Source organism: Lipotes vexillifer, unplaced genomic scaffold (assembly GCF_000442215.2).
Source record: "Lipotes vexillifer unplaced genomic scaffold, Lipotes_vexillifer_v1.1 scaffold63, whole genome shotgun sequence".
Taxonomy (NCBI): Eukaryota; Metazoa; Chordata; class Mammalia; order Artiodactyla; family Lipotidae; genus Lipotes; species Lipotes vexillifer.
Genome location: NW_006784492.1, coordinates 126215 through 145382, shown reverse-complemented (window position 1 = coordinate 145382; position 19168 = coordinate 126215). Strand labels below are relative to the sequence as shown.

Below are 19168 nucleotides of genomic sequence, written 5' to 3'. Positions count from 1 at the left end.
GCCGAGCTCGTCAACAGGAAGAGGAAGCTGGAGAAGCGCAGCGCGCCAGGCGACAAGTCCAACCATAAGGGTCAGCCTGAGGCGCGGGCGGGGCAGCACACACGTGTCTAGAGGGAGGGTGCAAACGAGGCCAAGGCAGCCGTGATGGTGGAGTGACAGGACCTAAGGAGGCAGTTACCAGTCAGCTCTGCAGCAATAACCGAGGCGAGGAGGAGGGCGGGAGACAGAGGGCGGGAGGGGAGAACGGAGAGAGACCAACAACACTCAGTGGATGAAAGACAGTCCCTTCAGCAAATGGTGCTGGGAAAACTGGGTCTTCACACGCAAAAGAATGAAACTAGACCCCTAGCTTATTACACCACTCACAAAAATCGACTAGAAATGGATTAAGGACTTGAATGTAGGACGTGAAACCATAAAGAAGAAAACATATGTATTAAGCTCCCTGACATTGGTCTTCGCAATAATTTTTTGGATATGACACCAAAAGCAAAGGCAACAAAAACAAAAAAAAGTAAGTGGGATTACATGAAACTAAAAAGCTTTTGCAGAGCAAAGGAAACCATCAACAAAATGAAAAGGCAACCTACAGAATGGGACAAAACTCTGCAACCCATACATCTGATAAGGGGTTAATTTCCAAAATATATAAGGAACACATAAATTAATAACAAAAATAAATCCAATTAAAAAGTGGGCAAAGTGGGATTTCCCTGGCGGTCCAGTGGTTAAGACTTTGCCTTCTAATGCAGGGGGTGTGGGTTCAATCCCTGGTCAGGGAGCTAAGATCCCATATGCTTCATGGCCAAAAAACCAAAACATAAAACAGAAGAAATACTGCAACACATTCAATAAAGACTTTAAAAATGGTCCCCATCAGAGGACCAGTGTGGTGGGGCGGGGGTATGGTGGAGCTTGCAGGGCGGGGGACCAGGCCTGGGAGCCCAGCAGGCTCTCGGGGGCCCGAGTGGGCGGGGCAAACGCCCTCCGCTCCTTCTGCTGCTCCTCAGGTGCTGGAGTGCCCTCCCGTCTGCCTCCCTCCTACGCCCCCAAGGCCAGCGCAGCCCAGACGGGAACTCTGAGGGCGTAGGACCCCGCCCGAGAGCTGGGCAGACTTCCCCGGCCAACTGGGCGGGGCAAACGCTGGGCGCGCTCCCCCCACACCCCGATCCGAGCCCCCAAGGGTCCCTCCAGGTGTGGGAACCCCTCGCCCCTCTCAGCCACCCCTCAGGGGTGCCAGTCCTGTCCGGCCTCCACTTCTCTTCCCCCCTCAGTGTCCCCACGTCCTACTGGTTCGCTTGGGGGTTCCTCCCATCTCCTTGGGCCTTGAGGTCCCCCAGCAGCATCCAGCAGGTGCCCTAGCTGTGGGCAGACGTTGTAGGGAGACGCAAACTCCGCGTCTTCTCACACCACCATCTTGACTCCGCCCTCTCGAGAAGCTTGGGATTTTATTTTTAGTAATTTCCCAACAGTACATAATCTGCTTACTATGCCTCCTGTTCACTATGTCTCTCCCACTAGAAGCAGTGGCAGCTGGGCCTGGAGAGGAGACCATGTACACCTCAGCCTCCAGGGGTCTGCCCGCCGGGGTCCCCACTCAGGACCCCGAACCCAAGGAGGTGCTGGGTCTGGGCCAACTGTCATCGGAGCTGCTTGTGATGGTGCTGAGCCACGTGCCCCAACACATTCTGCTCGGGTGCTACCGCCAGGGGTGCCGGCACTGGCACGACCTGGTGGACTGCCAGGCCCTGTGGCTGAGAATCCTGGCCCAAGGCCACGCCACCCTGTCACCCATCCTCCACACCTACCTGCCCCCGCCAACGACCCCAGGCCCTGTGTCCTGGGCCGCTTCTGCGAGAGCACACCCTTAGGACGCAACCTCCTCCCGAACCCCAATGGCGAAGGCTTCCTGAAATGGACGGTGCCGACTGGAGGAGATGCCTGGGGGGCAGAGGAAAACTGGGAGGTCACTCCCAGGGCCTGTATACAGGCCAGCTTCCTGTCTTCCTACAGGTGGTGTCAAAAGAAGCAGGCGTCGGACCTGGAGGAGGAGGGTCTGTGGCCAGAGCTCCTGGACAGTGGAAAGACTGAGATTTTTGTCTCTGACTGGTGGACAGACCAACAGTACGCTGACAGTTTACATGGGCTAACTGTCCAACCTCTAGATGCCAACCAGGCCGTCCTGCATCATTACTCTCCTTTGCCTTTTCCCATCCAGCAGGGTAGAAAGAGCTTCTCCTTTGAGGCTAGCCACGTGTTCTCCAGCCTTAAGAAGGCTGTCCGCTTTGTGTCTTTTGAACACTTGGTCCGGGACATTGATTTCTGGTCTGAGCAGTAAGGAGTCTATCTGTCCCACTCCAGTGTGATTGTGCGGGTCCATCTGCCCTAGTCAAGGGCTGCCCTTGCAAAACTACCTGACCGTGCCTTCCAGGAGCTGGGCCCATTGGCAGGGCCATCTCAGTAATCAAGGGCTTGTAGCTCCCAGGCATCCTGGGATCTCATGAATCCAGTCAAAGTTCCTACTGGGTCCTGTCTTCAGGTTCTGGAAGCTACTAGGAGAAATTTCCTCCATCAGACTTACTGGCTGCTGCTGCTCTAAGGCAGCCCCTGTTCTACTGAGTGGAGACACAGGGGTGAGCACAGGGAAATGCTGGATCGGGAGAGGGCTCCTGCCCACCCCCACGACAGGCCCCTCTGGTTCAGCCCCGGTGCCCCCTGCCCTTGCTTCCTCATGTTTCTGCATCAGAGGCTTTACTGGTCCCGTGCAGGAAGCTCTCTCCTCCCATCTGAACAAGAACCTCATCCCTGTGGCTGAGAAAATTCCAGCCCCTAACTTTCTGTGGTTTCAAGACTGGGACCAGGACTCAGAGCTGAAAGTTAAACTAGCTCAAAAAATGTTTGGAGACAGAGGGTTCTGCCCACACTGGGAACAACGAAATGGTCCCCTGAGCCCAACCCTACCCTGAATTGTATGGTGTATAAAATTACTTTGTTATTTTGAAATTCTTTTTTTAAACATGGAGAGAATAAGTGAGCACTATATCTGCCAAACAAAACAAAACAAAACATGGTCCACAGCAAAAATAAAAGTCTTCAAAAAAATTTTAAAAAGTGGGCAAAGGATCCGAATAGACATTTTTCCAAAGAAGATATTCACATAGCCAAGAGGTACATGAAAAGGTGCTCAACATCCTTAATCATTAGGGAACTGCAGGTCAAGACCACAATGACATATCACTTCACACCTGTTAAAATGGCTATCATCAAAAAGACAAGAAATAACAAGTATTGGTGAGGCTGCCGAAAAAAAGGGAACCCTTGTGCACTATGACAGGAATGTAAATTGGTGCAGACACTGTGGAAAACAGTACGGAGGTTCCTTAAAAAATGAGAAATAGAACTACCAGAGGAGGAGTCAAGGTAGAACTGTGGGAAGACGCGGAGTTAGCCTCTCACCACAACTAGGGTGCTTGCCGGCCGCTGGTGGGGGACTCTGACCCCCGAGGAGACAGGAGGAACCCCAGAGTAAACCAGTAGGATGTAGGGGGACCAAGGCGGGAGGAGAAGTGGAGGCCAGACAACATCGGCACCCCTGAGGCCGGGGAGATCAGGAGAGGCAGGCGGGAGGGGCCCTCCGGGAGGAGCGGGAAAGCAGCGGTGGGCGATTGCCTTGCCCACTGGGGCCCGGGGAGCCTGTTGAGCTCCCAGGCCAGTCCCCTGCCCCCCAAACCCCCTCCAGATCACGTGGGTCCTTGGCGGCATAGGAAGGCAGCAGAGGGGAGAACAGGAGAGGCAGGCCCAGGACCAGATGGCTTCACAGGCGAATTCTATCAAACATTTAGAGGAGACCTAACACGAATCCTTCTCAAACTCTTCCAAAAATTTGCAGAGGGAGAAACACTCCCAAATTCATTCTACAAAGCCACCATCACCCTGATACCAAAACCAGAAAAAGACATCACAAAAAAAGAAAATTATAGACCAATATCACTGATGAACATAGATGCAAAAATCCTCAACAAAATACTAGCTAACAGAATCCAACAGCACATTAAAAGTATCATACACCATGATCAAGTGGGATTTATCCCAGGGATGCAAGGATTCTTCAATACACGCAAATCAATCAATGTGATACACCATATTAACAAATTAAGGAATAAATACCATATGATTATCTCAATAGATGCAGAAAAAGCTTTTGACAAAATTCAACACCCATTTATGATAACAACTCTCCAGAAAGTGGGCATAGAGGGAACCTACCTCAACATAATAAAGGTCATATACGAAAAACCCAAAGCAAGAATCATACTCAATGGTGAAAAACTGAAAGCATTTCCACTAGGATCAGGAACAAGACAAAGATGTCCACTCTCACCACTATTATTCAACATGGCTTTGGAAGCCCTAGCCACAGCTATTGGAGAAGAAAAAGAAATAACAGGAATACAAATGGGAAAAGAAGAAGTATAACTGTCATTGTTTGCAGATGACATGATACGATACATAGAGAATCCTAAAGATGCCACCAGAAAACTACTAGAGCTCATCAATGGATTTGGTAAGGTTGCAGGATACAAAATTAATGCACAGAAATCTCTTGCATTCCTATACACTAATGATGAAAAATCTGAAAGAGAAATTAAGGAAACACTCCCATTTACCATTTCAACAAAAAGAATAAAATACCTAGGAACAAACCTGCCTAAGGAGGCGAAAGACTTGTACTCAGAAAACTATAAAACACTGACAAAAGAAATCAAAAATGACATAAACAGATGGAGAAATATACCATGTTCATGGACTGGAAGAATCAATACTGTGAAAATGACTATACTACCCAAAGCAATCTACAGATTCAATGCAATCCCTATCAAACTACCAAACTACAGAATTAGAACAAAAAATCTTACAATTCTTATGGAAACACAAAAGACCCCAAATAGCCAAAGCAGTCTTGAGAAAGAAAAACAGAGTTGGAGGACTCAGGCTTCCTGACTTCAACCTGTACCACAAAGCTACAGTAATCAAGACAGTATGGTACTGGCACAAAAACAGAAATACAGATCAACGGTACAGGACAGAATGCCCAGAGATAAACCCACGTATATATGGGCATCTAATTTATGACAAAGGAGGCAAGAACATACAATAGAGAAAACACAGCCTCTTCAATAAGTGGTGCTGGGAAAACTGGACAGCTACATGTAAAAGAATGAAATTAGAAAACCACCTAACACCATACACAAAAATAAACTCCAAATGGATTAAAGACTTAATGTAAGACCAGACACTATAAAACTTTTAGAGGAAAACATAGGCAGAACACTCTTTGACATAAACCACAGCAAGATCTTTTTTGACCCACCTTCTAGAGTAATGGAAATAAAAACAAAAATCAACAAATGGGACTTAATTAAACTTAAAAGCTTTTGCACAGCAAAGGAAACCATAAACAAGACAAAAAGACAACCCTCAGAATGGGAGAAAATATTTGCAAATGAAACAACAGACAAGGGATTAATCTCCAAAATATACAAACAGCTCATGGAGCTCAATATCAAAAAAAACAATCCAGTTAAAACACAGGTGGAAGACCTAAATAGACATTTCACCAAGGAAGACATACAGATGGCCAAGAGGCACATGAAAAGATGCTCAACATCACTCATTATTAGAGAAGTGCAAGTCAAAACTACAATGAGGTATCACCTCACGCCGGTCAGAATGGCCATTATCAAAAAAACTAGAAACAATAAATGCTGGACAGGGTGTGGTGAAAAGGGAACCCTCCTGCACTGTTGGTGGGAATGTAAATTGATACAACCACTATGGAAAGCAGTATGGAGATTCCTTAAGAAACTAAAAATAGAACTACCATATGACCCAGCAATCCCACTACTAGGCATATACCCTGAGAAAACCATAATTCAAAAAGTGACACGTACCACAATGTTCACTGCAGCACTATTGACAATAGCCAGGACACGGAAGCAACCTAAGTGTCCACTGGCAGATGAATGGATAAGGAAGATGTGGTACATATATTTACAGTGGAATATTACTCAGCCATAAAAAGAAATGAAATTGAGTTATTTGTAGTGATGTGGATAGACCTAGAGTCTGTCATGAAGAGTGAAGTAAGTCAGAAAGAGAAAAACAAATACCGTAGGCTAACTAACACATATATACGGACTCTAAAAAAAAAAAAAAAAACGGTACTGATGAACCTAGTTGCAGGGCAGGAATAAAGAGGTAGACATAGAGAATGGACTTGATGACATGGGGTGGGAGGGCAAAGCTGGGGCAAAGTGAGAGTAGCATTGACATATGTACACTACCGAATGTAAAACAGTTGGCTGGTGGGAAGCAGCAGCATAGCACAGGGAGATCAGCTCGACCTACAGTGGTGGGATAGGGAGGATGGGAGGGAGGCTCAAGACGGAGGAGATATGGGGGCATGTGTATGCATATGGCTGATTCGCTTTGTTGTGCAACAGAAACTAGCATGGTATTGTGAAGCAATTATACTCCAATAAAGATCTATTTAAAAAAAAAAATAGAACTACCATATGATCCAGCAATCCCACTTATGGGTATATACCTGAAAGAAACAAAATCACTCACTCAACAAGATACCTGCGGGACTTCCCTGGTGGCGCAGTGGTTAAGATCTGCCTGCCAATGCAGGGGACACCAGTTCGATCCCTGGTCCGGGAAGATGCCACATGCTGCGGAACAACTAAGCCCGTGCAACACAACTACTGAGCCTATGCTCTAGAGCTCGTGAGCCACAACTACTGAGCCCACGTGCCACAACTACTGAAGCCCGTGCTCCACAAGAAAAGCCACCGCAATGAGAAGTCCGCGCACTGCAACAAAGAGTAGCCCCCGCTCACCACAACTAGAGAAAGCCCGCGTACAGCAACGAAGACCCAACGCAGCCAAAAATAAATAAAGAAATAAATAAATGTTCCTTAAAAAGAAAAGAAAAGAAAAAAAAAAGATACCTGCACTCCCATGTTCACTGCAGCATCAATCACAGGAGCCAAGACACGGAAACAACCCAAGTGTCTACTGAAGCATGAGTGGATAAAGAACGTGTGACACACACACACACGAATATTATTTAGCCATAAAAAAAGAAGAAAATCCTGTCATTTGCAACAGCATGGAAGGACCTTGAGGGCATTGTGCTAAGTGAAATAAGTCAGAGAAAGATGAATACTGTATGATCTCACTTACATGTGGAATCTAAAAAAACCAAACTCATAGATACAGAGATCAGACTGACAGCTGCCAGAGGTGGGGGGTGGGGGTGGGGGATGGGTGAAGGTGGTCAAAAGGTACAACCTTTCAGTTACAAGTGTGGAATTAACCACAGAAACCTCAGCTCAAGTTGGACTTGGGACAGGCCTGTAGGGGAAGCTCTCACGCCTGCTGGAGAAGGTGTCTCCTTCCTGCTGGAGAGTAAGTAAGGGACGCCAAGTAGGCGCACATCTCCTCCTGTTTGGGGTGACTGACAGTGCACAAGAACACATGCAATTAAGAGGTTGGAAAGAGAAGACTGAAGGAGAAGTCAAGGGACGAGGGAGTTTCAGCGAGCAGAAGTCTGTCCATGGAACTGGGCTGCAGGGTCCGGGAAGATGAGGACCTGGGAAAGCCCACAGGTGGCCTTTGCAGGGGCATTTCCGGTAATGAGATCAAGAGGCAAAACGCTGAGGATGGAGAGAAAGAGGGAAAGCAGAGCGCTAGAAGCAACAATAAACTCCTCAAACATTTCTTTTGAAAAACTGTGTAGTAAACAAGAAGAGGAGGACAATTCAGGAAGCTGCAGAGCAAAGAAAGGGTTTGTTCCGCCTCGTAGGCTGGATCAGCAGCGCAGCTCTAGGCGAGAAGGAAAGACAGACGTATATGTCTCGCCGCGTAGTGTGCAGCGAAGAGGGTGTGAGTGAACGAAGGAGACGCTCAAGACACGAACTGGAAGAACTGATCATGGGAAGAGCAAACACAAGAGGGGATGGGGACCAGGATGGGGGACGAGATGTCAGACGGAGGAACTGGACGGACACTGGTGCTGGCCTGGGGCTAGACTCTCGCAGGGGAACCGGCACTGCTGATGGTGTGCGACGTACGAGGACTGGCCCAGGCTCTAGACACCTCCCCCCACCATCCCACCACCTGGGAGCTCACGCATTACAAGCCCCGTGACTCAGTTACTTCAGCTAGAACATGGATATCATGGCGTGTGCCAGGCCCACAGCAAGTGCTCTGCAAACATTAGCTGCTATACTTACCATCACCAACCCAAGAAGCAGCACGACATAATGGGCAAGGAAAAATTCTTGGGTTTTCGCCCTTGGTTTTACCATATGACCGTTCAGAACCTGAATCCTCTCAGCAGTAGAAATGGGGAACTATTTCACAGAGTTGTTCTAAGGGTTGATGGAGGTACCACACACCCCTAAGAGAACACCATCAGTAGCCCCATCCTGGCCCAAGCACGAATCTGAAGCAGTGCCCATTTTATCACTGCAGGAAGACCATTTTCTCTTCCTTCTAGTAATCCTACTTTGACGCACACATAAAACACTGGGAAGAGAGCTCTGCCTGCGAGGAAGGAAGGGAGAGGGTCAGGAATGGCTCCACCGCCCACTGCTGCCCTCGGCTGGGTGAGCACTGCACGGCAGCGGGGAGGGCACACGGTGGGGGCTGGCGGGGGTGCGGGGGGGCACTGGAAAACACGGTGAGCAGTTAGGAAGCCTTACTGTGGCCACAAGCCGGAGGACTCAACCCAGCCCTGCCTGCAACAAAGCAATGGACACTGTCAGCCTCCTGCCATGGCTCCACCTTCTGCTTCTATCTGGCCTGTCTCAGTGGAGAGGATGAGGTGTTAGTTACCCAGAACCTATAAAATGGAGACTAAGTAACTTTCTTGGCTCTTCTGTTTATGCTGGATTGAATGTGAAATAGGCAAACGACTTTGGGATTCATAACTGCCCCCCAACAACAACAGGGGTAACAGAAAATGAGAGGTCAAGGCCATTACTCAGACTAGTTCCTGTTCTAAGAAATAATACCTCAAATGGGCAAATTCAAAGATCTCAGTTTTCAACAGAGGGGTGAAATTATTGTCATTGTTTAAGCAATGCATAAATAAAAACTACCAACTTTAGATGCTAAAGACACCTTATTTATATAAAAGACAAGATGATTTATTTTATCTCAAAACCAACCAACACAGTAATTCTGCCGCCCAGTGTCTTTAAAAGAAATGGCATCAAAATACACGAGGAGATAGAAATAGACATTTGTACACACCCATACACCCCTTATTTACAAATACTGGACCAACTGAACAATGTCCAAAGACACGAGTGGCAAAACCCACATGCCCCGATACCCAGCCCGGGCTCCGGAGCAGAGCGCGGCCTTCTCAATATTCCACTCCATGCATGGCTGTTCAAATTTAACCAAAATTAGATTGATTAAAAGCTCCTCAGTCACAACACCACACTTCCAGTGCCCATCAGCCACGTGTGGCCAGAAGCAACTGGATTAGTGCAGACACAGAACATCTGCACACTGCAGGAAGCTGGACTTGACAGCACTGCAACCAACCATATAAGTATTTCCCCTGATTTCTGAGAAAAGGAAGAGGAAGTTAGAGCAACGGGTGAGTGAACAGCACGGAAATCCACTTGGACGCCATGGAAATCCACTTGGACGTGCCTAAGGCCGCAGAATGCACTGCTCTTATCCAAAGAAGGTAGAAAGCCGTCCTTCGATTGAACTGGTGCCCTTCTGGTGTCAGGTCCAAACCAACCGGTGGCCAAATACTAAAGTGGCCCATATACTAAAAACAACGTATTCTTCGCATGGCTCAATTATTTTCTCCACTTTAGACTTATCGCAGTGGTGGGACGTAAATCAAAAGATCCTCAAAAAGAAAATTATTTCAATGGTATGTAAACAAGGTGGCTTGAAGCTGTAAACCATCATCAAAATTAAATTCTGGCCACACTCTTGTGCCGAGGGCGATGGCAGGTACGTGGAGCAACCATGAAGAGGTGCCCTTCTCCATCGCTCCCAGGCCACGCGAGTCCAGGTCCCTGCCCGCCTCCTCAGCCCCTCCGAGCCCTCACCCCTCTCGGCAGGAACACTCTCTCTGAAGGGCCAGCTCCTTCTCCCTCAGGCCTTAGCTCAGCAGCCTCCTAGGAGAACCTGCCCCTACTGCCCACCCCTGTGCTGGCTGTCACTGTGCTTTTGTTTCCTTCTCAGGAGATGGCAAGGCTTGTGGTGACATATCTGTGTATTGTCTGCCCCGCTAGACTGAGCACCACAGAGGCAGGAATCACGTCAGCTGTACTGACCACCACACACCCAGGGCCCAGCACAGTGGCGGCAGACTCAGTGCATCTTTGCTGAATGAATAAAGGTTGACAGCGGTAACTATCTTCTGCTTTAATGGTATGTATGTGGGTATGTGTGTGTTTTAATTTGTATTAAAGTAATATGCACACATGAGTTTTAAATCCCATAACAGATGGGGGCTTCTGACTTTACAAGTGCCCTGCCCCATCCCTCTTAAGGCGACTATTTGTTATCATTCTGTTTTCAGTTGTGGTGGTTACCTCCAAACTTGCCTTGGTATGCTTTCATCACTTGCAGTGGACCGTCAGTTATTCTGTCTGCTCCCCTTCCCTTACTACTTGAAAGTAACCCCTTCTCCCAAAGGAATGCTGTCCCGCCTCTCACCCAGCCTAGGCTGGCCAGAGCACCCAGGGCTCACGAGTCCCTCACAGGACTCCTGCAGGGGCTGAGACCAGAGGCCATCCTTTCTGCCGCGGGGAAGGAGCCCCACAGAAGACAAAGCCAACACAGTACAAGAGCTGAGACGTGGAAATACACGATGCGGCAACAGAATTAAACACACCAGACGCAGTCACACCCAAAGAGAGCACCTACCCCCGCACTTCCAGGACCCAAACCACTTCCAGATTCGCTTCGTATCTGGACCGTGACTTCCTTGCCGTTTGTTTTTCCTAGAGATTAGAATTGCCTTTCATTTTTCTTGCTGAGAAAAGGATATGCCTGTACCCTGTAACTAGCAAGACATTCCTTTTGAAAACACTCATTCCTGTTGAAAAACACTGACTGTCCTAAGGCGGGCTGGTTGCTTCCTATGCTTGCTACATGGCTGGGATCTTGTGACCGCTCTCTTGAGTGCACTGTTTTTCTTAATCCGCAATCGTACGTAAAGGTAACAAAAACATCTTGACTTTCCAAATCTTTAAAACAGGGGGAAGCGCCCAGGTTTACTGTTTTCATCAGCACAACGTCTTCAAAGGCACACTGAGCAGGGCAGAGCTCACACTGGGCAGCACCTCCTTACACCCTGAGAGTGTGCAGGGCAGGGCAGGGAATATACAGATGCTCTAATAAGACTAGTGTGATGCACCTACCAGACTTGAAGATGTGGATCAGACACATGAGCAGCGTGCCTAGTTCTTGGCAGTAGAAAGTATGCTGCTGTTCACTCATTTCCACTCTTAGCTGCTTTGTAACAATGTCCTCTAAAAGGATGCCAACCAGTTGTAGCAGAAACCTTCAAAGAAAGGGAGAAGGGTGACAGTGAAGTAGGTGCCTATTGCGGAGCACTTCTGGGAGGGGGGCACACACGTAAAAGTAATACACACAGTAGATATGGGTAGGGTAGTAGGGTAAAAACGCAAGTAAAGTGTTCGATGCCAGCCCTCTGGATTAAATCACTTTATCTCTCTGCGTATGACTTTCCTCACTAATGAGATGGCAGGAATCATACCACCTTTAAAGGACTGTCAGGAGGGTAAAATGACCTGCAGTGTTTCTTCAAAACTTCATAAACCATAAAGCAGGCTGATAACCCACCACAGGAATTTAATGTATCCTGCACTTTAGCCCCCTGCTTTAATATAACAGCAGGAGCCACAGGCTGCCTTGCTGAACCTGCGGACAAACGGGTGTCGTGCGGTTTCACTGAATTTATCTCCACAAACACAATGGCGCCCCAGGCCCTGATGACCAACATCACGGTGGACATTACGGTGGACCCGGCAGGAAGGAGCACGTTCTTAGGAACTGTGCTTCCTGGACACGCTCTGCAAGGTATAAGTCAGCTTGCACCCCGAATCCAGCAAAGGTGGATACACACTTGTCTACACAACAAGCCTTTTCAGTACCTGAGTTGTGATCGCCACCCTCAAGGAGCTTCTCAAGAACTGATAAGGGCAGATGTGATTTGATGCCACAAGTACACCCAGGGGAGCACAGTACAAGCGTTCCACCCTGGCGGGGAGGGGGATTTTACTACTGACAGTGTTTAGGGTGGCCAGAACCCGGCGGGAATAAACATAAGACTGACTTTTAGTGGGTTTTCCTAGGTTTTCAAATTCTCTGCAGGCAACCACGCCCTTATCGCCTGCACCCACCCACTACCACCGTGCAGTCTTAACGAGGGTCTGATTCAGGATGTGACAGAGCCTACCGACAGGCATGACCAAGGGCCACAGGTGAGGCAGGCTGGGCAGAGAAACCACACCGACACAGACTCCTTAACCCGCCTTGCAGAGCTGAAGCGAGACTCAGTGACCCCAAACACCACACAGCGGCCTGGGGACACGGACACGGAAGGCTCTGATATAGAGCGTACCTGGAAAATGTTTCTTCTGGCAAATCCTTCGTTTGTCTCCCTTCACTGTGTTCTTCCAGTACTGAATTACTGTCCCCATCTCTTAACCTATTAATTATCGGACAGCAGAGTAAATATGGAGAGAAGGAAAGCTCCTGAATGCGAGAAAGAACAATGTCTTCAGTTGACTGGGAAATCAGAACCCTCAGAATGGCTAGGATTCCGGATATCCATAGTTGAACAGTGCTCACAGATGCCTAAAGGAAGGAAAATAAGTAAGTTATAGCTAAAGAAAAAAGAGGATTAAGTTTTTCCTGATTTCAAATTTCATTTATGAAAATCACCCTGATTTTACAATTCCACCAATAAATCTGTCTCATTGGTTCTCAAAGTGTGGTCCCAGACAAGCAGCATCAGTACCATCTGGGAACCTGTTTAAAATGCAAATACTAAGGCTCCACCCTGGCCCCAGCAGAAACCCCCAGGTGCCCCACACAGTGGTGAACCCAAGATGCCATCAGGAGGCGGGATACTCACCAGGGTATCTGGGGTGACGAACATACTCCGTAAAAGCATGTCCACAGGACGGAGGGAGGAAGGGGCCAAAATCTCAAATAACGTATTTAACACTCCAAGTGCTTCGTGAGAATCAATGTGCATCTGTTGCAATTAAACGTCAAAGATGTTTTCCCATAAGCCAACAGAAATGTCAACTTTTATACCTCACATCAGTTGTCTCAAGGTCAAATAACCTTGACCATGCATCATTCCCACCCCCGCACTTAAATGCATTTTAACTTCAGTAGCGAACCAAGCAAACGTTTTTTACAACAACACTGTAACACAGCTGTATTTTTTCCACGATGGAAATCTTTGCATTTAGATTTTTATTAAATAAACCATAGATGTTTTCTGTAAAAAGTTCAAATATGTAAAAGTATGAAAAATATCAACTGAAACCGCACCGCCATGACCCAGTCACCATCAACACTTCAGGAACCAGCCTCTCTCGCATCTCTTTACACACATGTAATGTGCCTAAATGGGTATCATACACACTGTATCTTTTTTCTTTCTTTACTGGCACCCCATCCCTACCCCACTATGTAGTAACAAATGTTAGCAAATTAGTGTATTTCTCATTAACTTTCTCCACATTCCTATACATGTAGAGAGATTTTTGTTTAAGTTGTTTTGAAAAATCATGCTATAAATGTCTCTGTTTTCCATTAAAAATATAATGGAGAACTCCCAAGGCAACAGGTTTTAAAACCTAACGTTTTTAAAATTTTGTTGGCCTCTCCGTGTGGCATGCAGGATCTTAGTTCCCCACCCAGGGATCGAACCCGGCCCCCCGAGCAATGGAAGGGCAGAGTCTTAACCACTGGACCGGCAGGGAGATCCTCCTAACATTATTTTTAAAGGTTGCAAAATATTCCAAATTAAGTCTCTACCACAGTACACTCAACCACTCCCCTACTGATGACTTTCGTCACTACTAACGAGTGTGTATACATACAGTAACATCTCCACAGAGGGCAATTTTCTCAAGGTGCAGGTCTGAGCCCTGCCTGGCGTGGAGCCACCCCTCTGCGGTGGGAAGATGAGCCTCTTGTCGGGGCCCACCCGCTGGCAAGACCCTCCGGCCGTGACCTGTCAGCTACGCGGCCACGGAGCCCTGGGTCTGGTGGTGCTCAGGGATGCCACGACGGCACAGCCGCCTGTCCTGCAGAGGCAGTGCCCCTCTGCTCTTGCCCTCGGAGTGGACACTGGCCCTCGTGCCCCCCAGCTTGGCCGGCTGCCACCACGTCTCTCCCTCTCTCCTCCTGCCCTCTCACCAGCGCACGCCGGCTGGGCTTCTGTTCCCTCCGCTCCACCAAAGCCGCTCCCCAGGGACCTGTGTGCGGCCAAGTGCGGGTCAGTTCCCAGGGCCCGTCTGCCTGGCCCGGCAGCAGCTCCCAGCGATCAGTCCCTCCTCCGGGAAACACCTTTTCTCCTCGGTTGTAAGAATACCACGCCGCCTGCTCCTGCCCGTCTCGTCCACGGGCCCCCTCGCCTCCCGGGCTCGGCCTTCTCCCACTGCCCAGCTACCCTGGGCCCTGCAGCGACCTCGTCCACCCTCAGGCCTGCCCTCCAGCTCGCACCCCAAAGGCCTCCTCCAGCCTCCCTGGCACCACCCGGTGTCCCAACCAAACACATCCAAACCAGGCTCTGACCTCCTCCCGAAACCCGCTCCTTCCACGGTCCCCCCAAAGCCATCACGCTATAAGCCACCTGCCCGCCCCTCCTCTCACATCCCTCACCTCACCTAAGCCGTCAAGCAAAGCTCACTGGTTCTGCATCCGAGCTGCGTCCAGCAGACGCCCCTTCTCGCCCCTTCGCTCCCACCCCTGGTCCACACAGGCCCTGAGCCACGAGTGGCTCTCCCTACACCCCCGCCCGCCTGTTCCACTCTCAAATTCACCCTGACCCCCTTCGTACCAAACCCTCCGAGGGCTCCCCCAAGTCCTCCACCCGGAGAGCTCTCCCCCAGGCATCTGCTCGGCTCATCCCTCACCTCCTTCAAGTCCCCGCGGATGTCACCCATTCAACACTGTCACCCCCAGCCGACACACCTCCCTTCCCTCCAGCACTCATTTTATACACGTAACTAGCTTACTCCCCTCTGCTGTCTGTCTCCCCACCCCGTTCCAACTAAATGCTCAATCTGAGGGTGCCCGCTTCCCTAGCCGGGCCGACCCAGATGAACAAACAGGCATCTGCTGACTGTATCCAAAGTGCTTCAGACCCAGAGCTCTGCCAGCAGCTGGGGCGGTTTCCTGGAGGGACCGTCTTCAGCGCGTCCCTGCTGCCCGGTTCCCAGGGTGGTGCAGCACCCGGAGCACAGTGCCCTGCCCTCAACCCCGGGGGTTGGGGGGACGGGGGGCGGGGGCAGAAGTGGTTCAGAAGCCATGTAACTACTGGGCTCCATCCTACACACACACCGCCAGACCAGTGCCTTCCACTGAGCTTGTGGAAACCACTGACTGCATCGTTTGACCACAGAAATCCTGATTAAATGACGGATAACTGCCAACTTACTTTATACGTGATAAGGAAAAACACTCCCCTACAGAGCAAACAGAAGACGTTTGACTGAGCAGAATGAGGGCGACACGGTGTAAGCAGGAAAGGACGCAGCTCTGGAGGCACTTCCCCAAGGGCGCCTTGGGACCCAGGGGACGTCTCTACCTCTAGCCTCGCACTCGCGCGGAAGGCACCAGTAACGACCATAAAATGTACACGCCACGATCTGACGAAAAGCCCACCACAAGCGCCCACCTCTCACGAGCATCTTCACCCACTTCCACGGTGTCGCAGTGACCGCACACGCGGGGGGGAGGGGGACAAACCTGTTGCCTGGCCAACATCGGGAGGATGATGTCGGCTACCTGCCGAGAGAGCCGCTTCCACTTGTCCTCGCTCTCCTTGTGGCACTGCTGCAGGACCAGGATGAACATCTCCAACACCTGCACAGAGGGAAGGGCCGGAAGACACTCGGACCCCAGCCCACGTACCCCCAAGGAGGGCCGATGCAGCCCTGGCCCCGGGGCACGCAGGAGGACCACAGCACTGTCATCTATCTCTACGGCTTTACAAGACTCACCACCAGAGGAAAGGCACGAACGGAGCCAAACTCATCGCAACCTTTGGCAGGACACAAGCACGGCCTTCACTAAACTGTTGTGCAGACACCCTCTGGCTTTTGTGTGTACTAACATCTGTGCAAAGGTCACCTTCTACTGAGGACACCATACTTTAGAAGAGTTGGCCTTGGGTGAGCACGAGTTTGTTAGTGATCCCTTCTAAACAGAGACCCCTAAAAGCCTGTTTTGGTGAACACGGTCTCCCTGGCACACGACCACCGTGAAAATGCTGCCAGGAAGGCTTCCAGAACGACAGCAGACACGAGGAGCTCCTGCAAAGCTGAAAATGCTTATCACCCGCCTGTTCTCAGAAAAGCCTGCAGCCTGATCTGTGAACTACTGGCCAGGCTGAGCCCGTTCCCTGGAAAGCCGCCCGGCCGCCTCCACAGGCTACCTCTCCCTTCGAGAGGCACTTCGGGCAGCACTTGCGTGACAGCGGCCACTCTGCGCTCATCCCGATTCTCCTAACCCAAGACCCGCCCTCTCTGTTCCGTAAACCAGGCTGGGAGCTCTGGGGACGCTGTGCCGGCTGAGCCACCCTCCAGGCCTCCCACTAAACTGCATGCTTGCCAAGAGCCGGTTATTGGTTCTCAAACCTCTTTATGGCAGTCGTACTTTTTATTGTAATTACGGTATTTAATTAAACACTAAGTATTTAATTAAACATTACCTAGATTAACCAAAATGAGAATGCACAAAAAATGTGTTTCTACGAGAAAATCTTACGATTTTATAAAGATTCAAAGACAAATAGCTAAAAAGAATTACCAAAATAAGTGAGGGCTAGGCAACTGTACCAGCTACAGAAGAGAATTCATTAAAAAGCCAGACTTCTGTTTTCAGACTGCCTCACACACCACCTGAAATTCCTACTCCACCTTAAGGAAAACGAAGCCAGAAATCAGCGCCAAGAAAAAGACGCTGGCCCTCCCTCAACAGAGTGGTAAATAAATGTACAGATGAAGTCGTTAAATTATTTCACGTTGAGATTTTTAAAAATCATTCTTTAGAACGCAACCATTTTGATCGACACTGCTGACTGGTATTTGATCCTCATTTTGGAAAAGAGGGCCTCTACCATGTTTACCGCCTTGAACGACCTTGTGACCGTCAGCCAGGCCACACTGCCTTAAAGACAGACCCCACCAAGCCTTATGTCCCCCTGCGTCTCCCCGCCCAAGAGCCCAGGGCTGGCACAAAGCCACACTCACTGACAGCAGACAGCAGCCACGTGGCATTTCCTCCTGTCCCTGCAGGGACAAGGAAGGGTCAGTGACCACCCCACACCTCCCCTTACCTGATGGTACTGGATGAGTCTCAGTAACATTGACACCACCACCTCTTTCTGGGTTTCAAGCTCTTTTCCTGCATCAGCTTTATTGGTTCCTCTTAAAACGAAGAGGTCGTGGACTATAGGCTGCAGGGCTGGTATGGCTGTAGGCACAAAAGGGCCCACTAAGAAGGCAGTATGTGACAGATGCATTCGGAAGACAGCACTAACACCTCCAAATTATTTTCAAGAAATAAAGAAAACCCTGACCCATACTTGGCTTTGTGATAAGACATAAATTAAGGTTATCAATGAGTGCCGTGAAATTACCTGTATACCATCCTGGAAGGCCATGGGTCCTCCTCTGACACTTGATAATGTTGTGAAATTTTTAAAAAACAAAAAAACAGGGCTTCCCTGGTGGTGCAGTGGTTGAGAGTCCACCTGCCGATGCAGGGGACACGGGGTTGTGCTCCAGTGCGGGAAGATCCCACATGCCGCGGAGCGGCTGGGCCCGTGAGCCATGGCCACTGAGCCTGTGCGTCCGGAGCCTGTGCTCCACAACGGGAGAGGCCACAACAATGAGAGGCCCGCGTACCACACACACACACACACACACACACACACACACACACACACACACACACACACACATACACACACAATAATAATAATAATAATAAACAAAAAACTAGGGTTTCTGTGACATAACATTATTTCTGACACAAAGAGACACAAATTCAAAAGTCAAATTCAAAATAATAAAACACTCTAACTAACCAAAATAGCAACATTCTATCCTCATGCATAATCTACTTAAAGATTTACCTGAAGAGAGAACAAATGCTTTTTCAATGGAAAACATTTAGTCAAAGTATTAGATTTCTATACTGTTTCAAGCAATTAAAGTCACTCTCTCATTAGACAATGTGTTTTCCCCCAAGTCGTGTCTTTCTCCAAAAGGGCAAAGTAAATGATTTGCCTCACACCACCACTTGAATAAACTAAGCAAGGCCTTTCATTGAGAAGGATCAGCCCAGTCATGTCACCACGATTGCTGAAAGGCACACTCTCTCACCGTCAGTGACGCACACACACACACACGCCACACTTGCTGAGTTTTCTACAGACAACCAGGCTTCCCAGTAGAGAGCGGGGCGGTCTGGCTTCCCATCAATTTTCTATCCAAAGACCCTCTGATCTGGGAAACCTCAGTCACCCCTCTATTTGCCGTTTGCACTTTCAACTCTATCCAGTGACCTCAAGTCCATACGTGCAGTCATGTACCCCTGTGCTGAGGCATGGATTTGAGCCCTAGCAAGGCCGTGGCTAAGGTGACCGTCTTGCTAGTGCGGGAAATGGTGATTGCTGAGCCCCTCCACACCCCCGGTACCACGGCTCGCTGGTCACCCTACTGCGGTACGTGGAACGGGGACCCGGGGTGCAGCAGCCAGCCGAGGTCTTGGGAGGCACCCCAATCACAGTTCAAAAGCCTACAGATTCCTGACGATGGAGCCAGAGAGGAGTCGGTAGGAAGAG

At 49.3% G+C, this 19168-nt stretch overlaps 1 protein-coding gene across 1 annotated transcript in view; it reads right to left on the bottom strand.

Moving 5' to 3' along the window:
• Positions 1–19168, bottom strand: part of HTT (huntingtin) — a 161906-nt gene that overhangs the window by 36347 nt on the left and 106391 nt on the right. Inside the window, exons 38-42 of the mRNA XM_007456892.1 lie at positions 17657–17793; positions 16066–16182; positions 13211–13333; positions 12695–12930; positions 11469–11611 (exon numbers count right to left, since the gene is read on the bottom strand). Of these exons, the coding sequence (XP_007456954.1) occupies positions 11469–11611; positions 12695–12930; positions 13211–13333; positions 16066–16182; positions 17657–17793 (756 nt within the window). The remainder of the gene's footprint in view (positions 1–11468; positions 11612–12694; positions 12931–13210; positions 13334–16065; positions 16183–17656; positions 17794–19168) is intronic.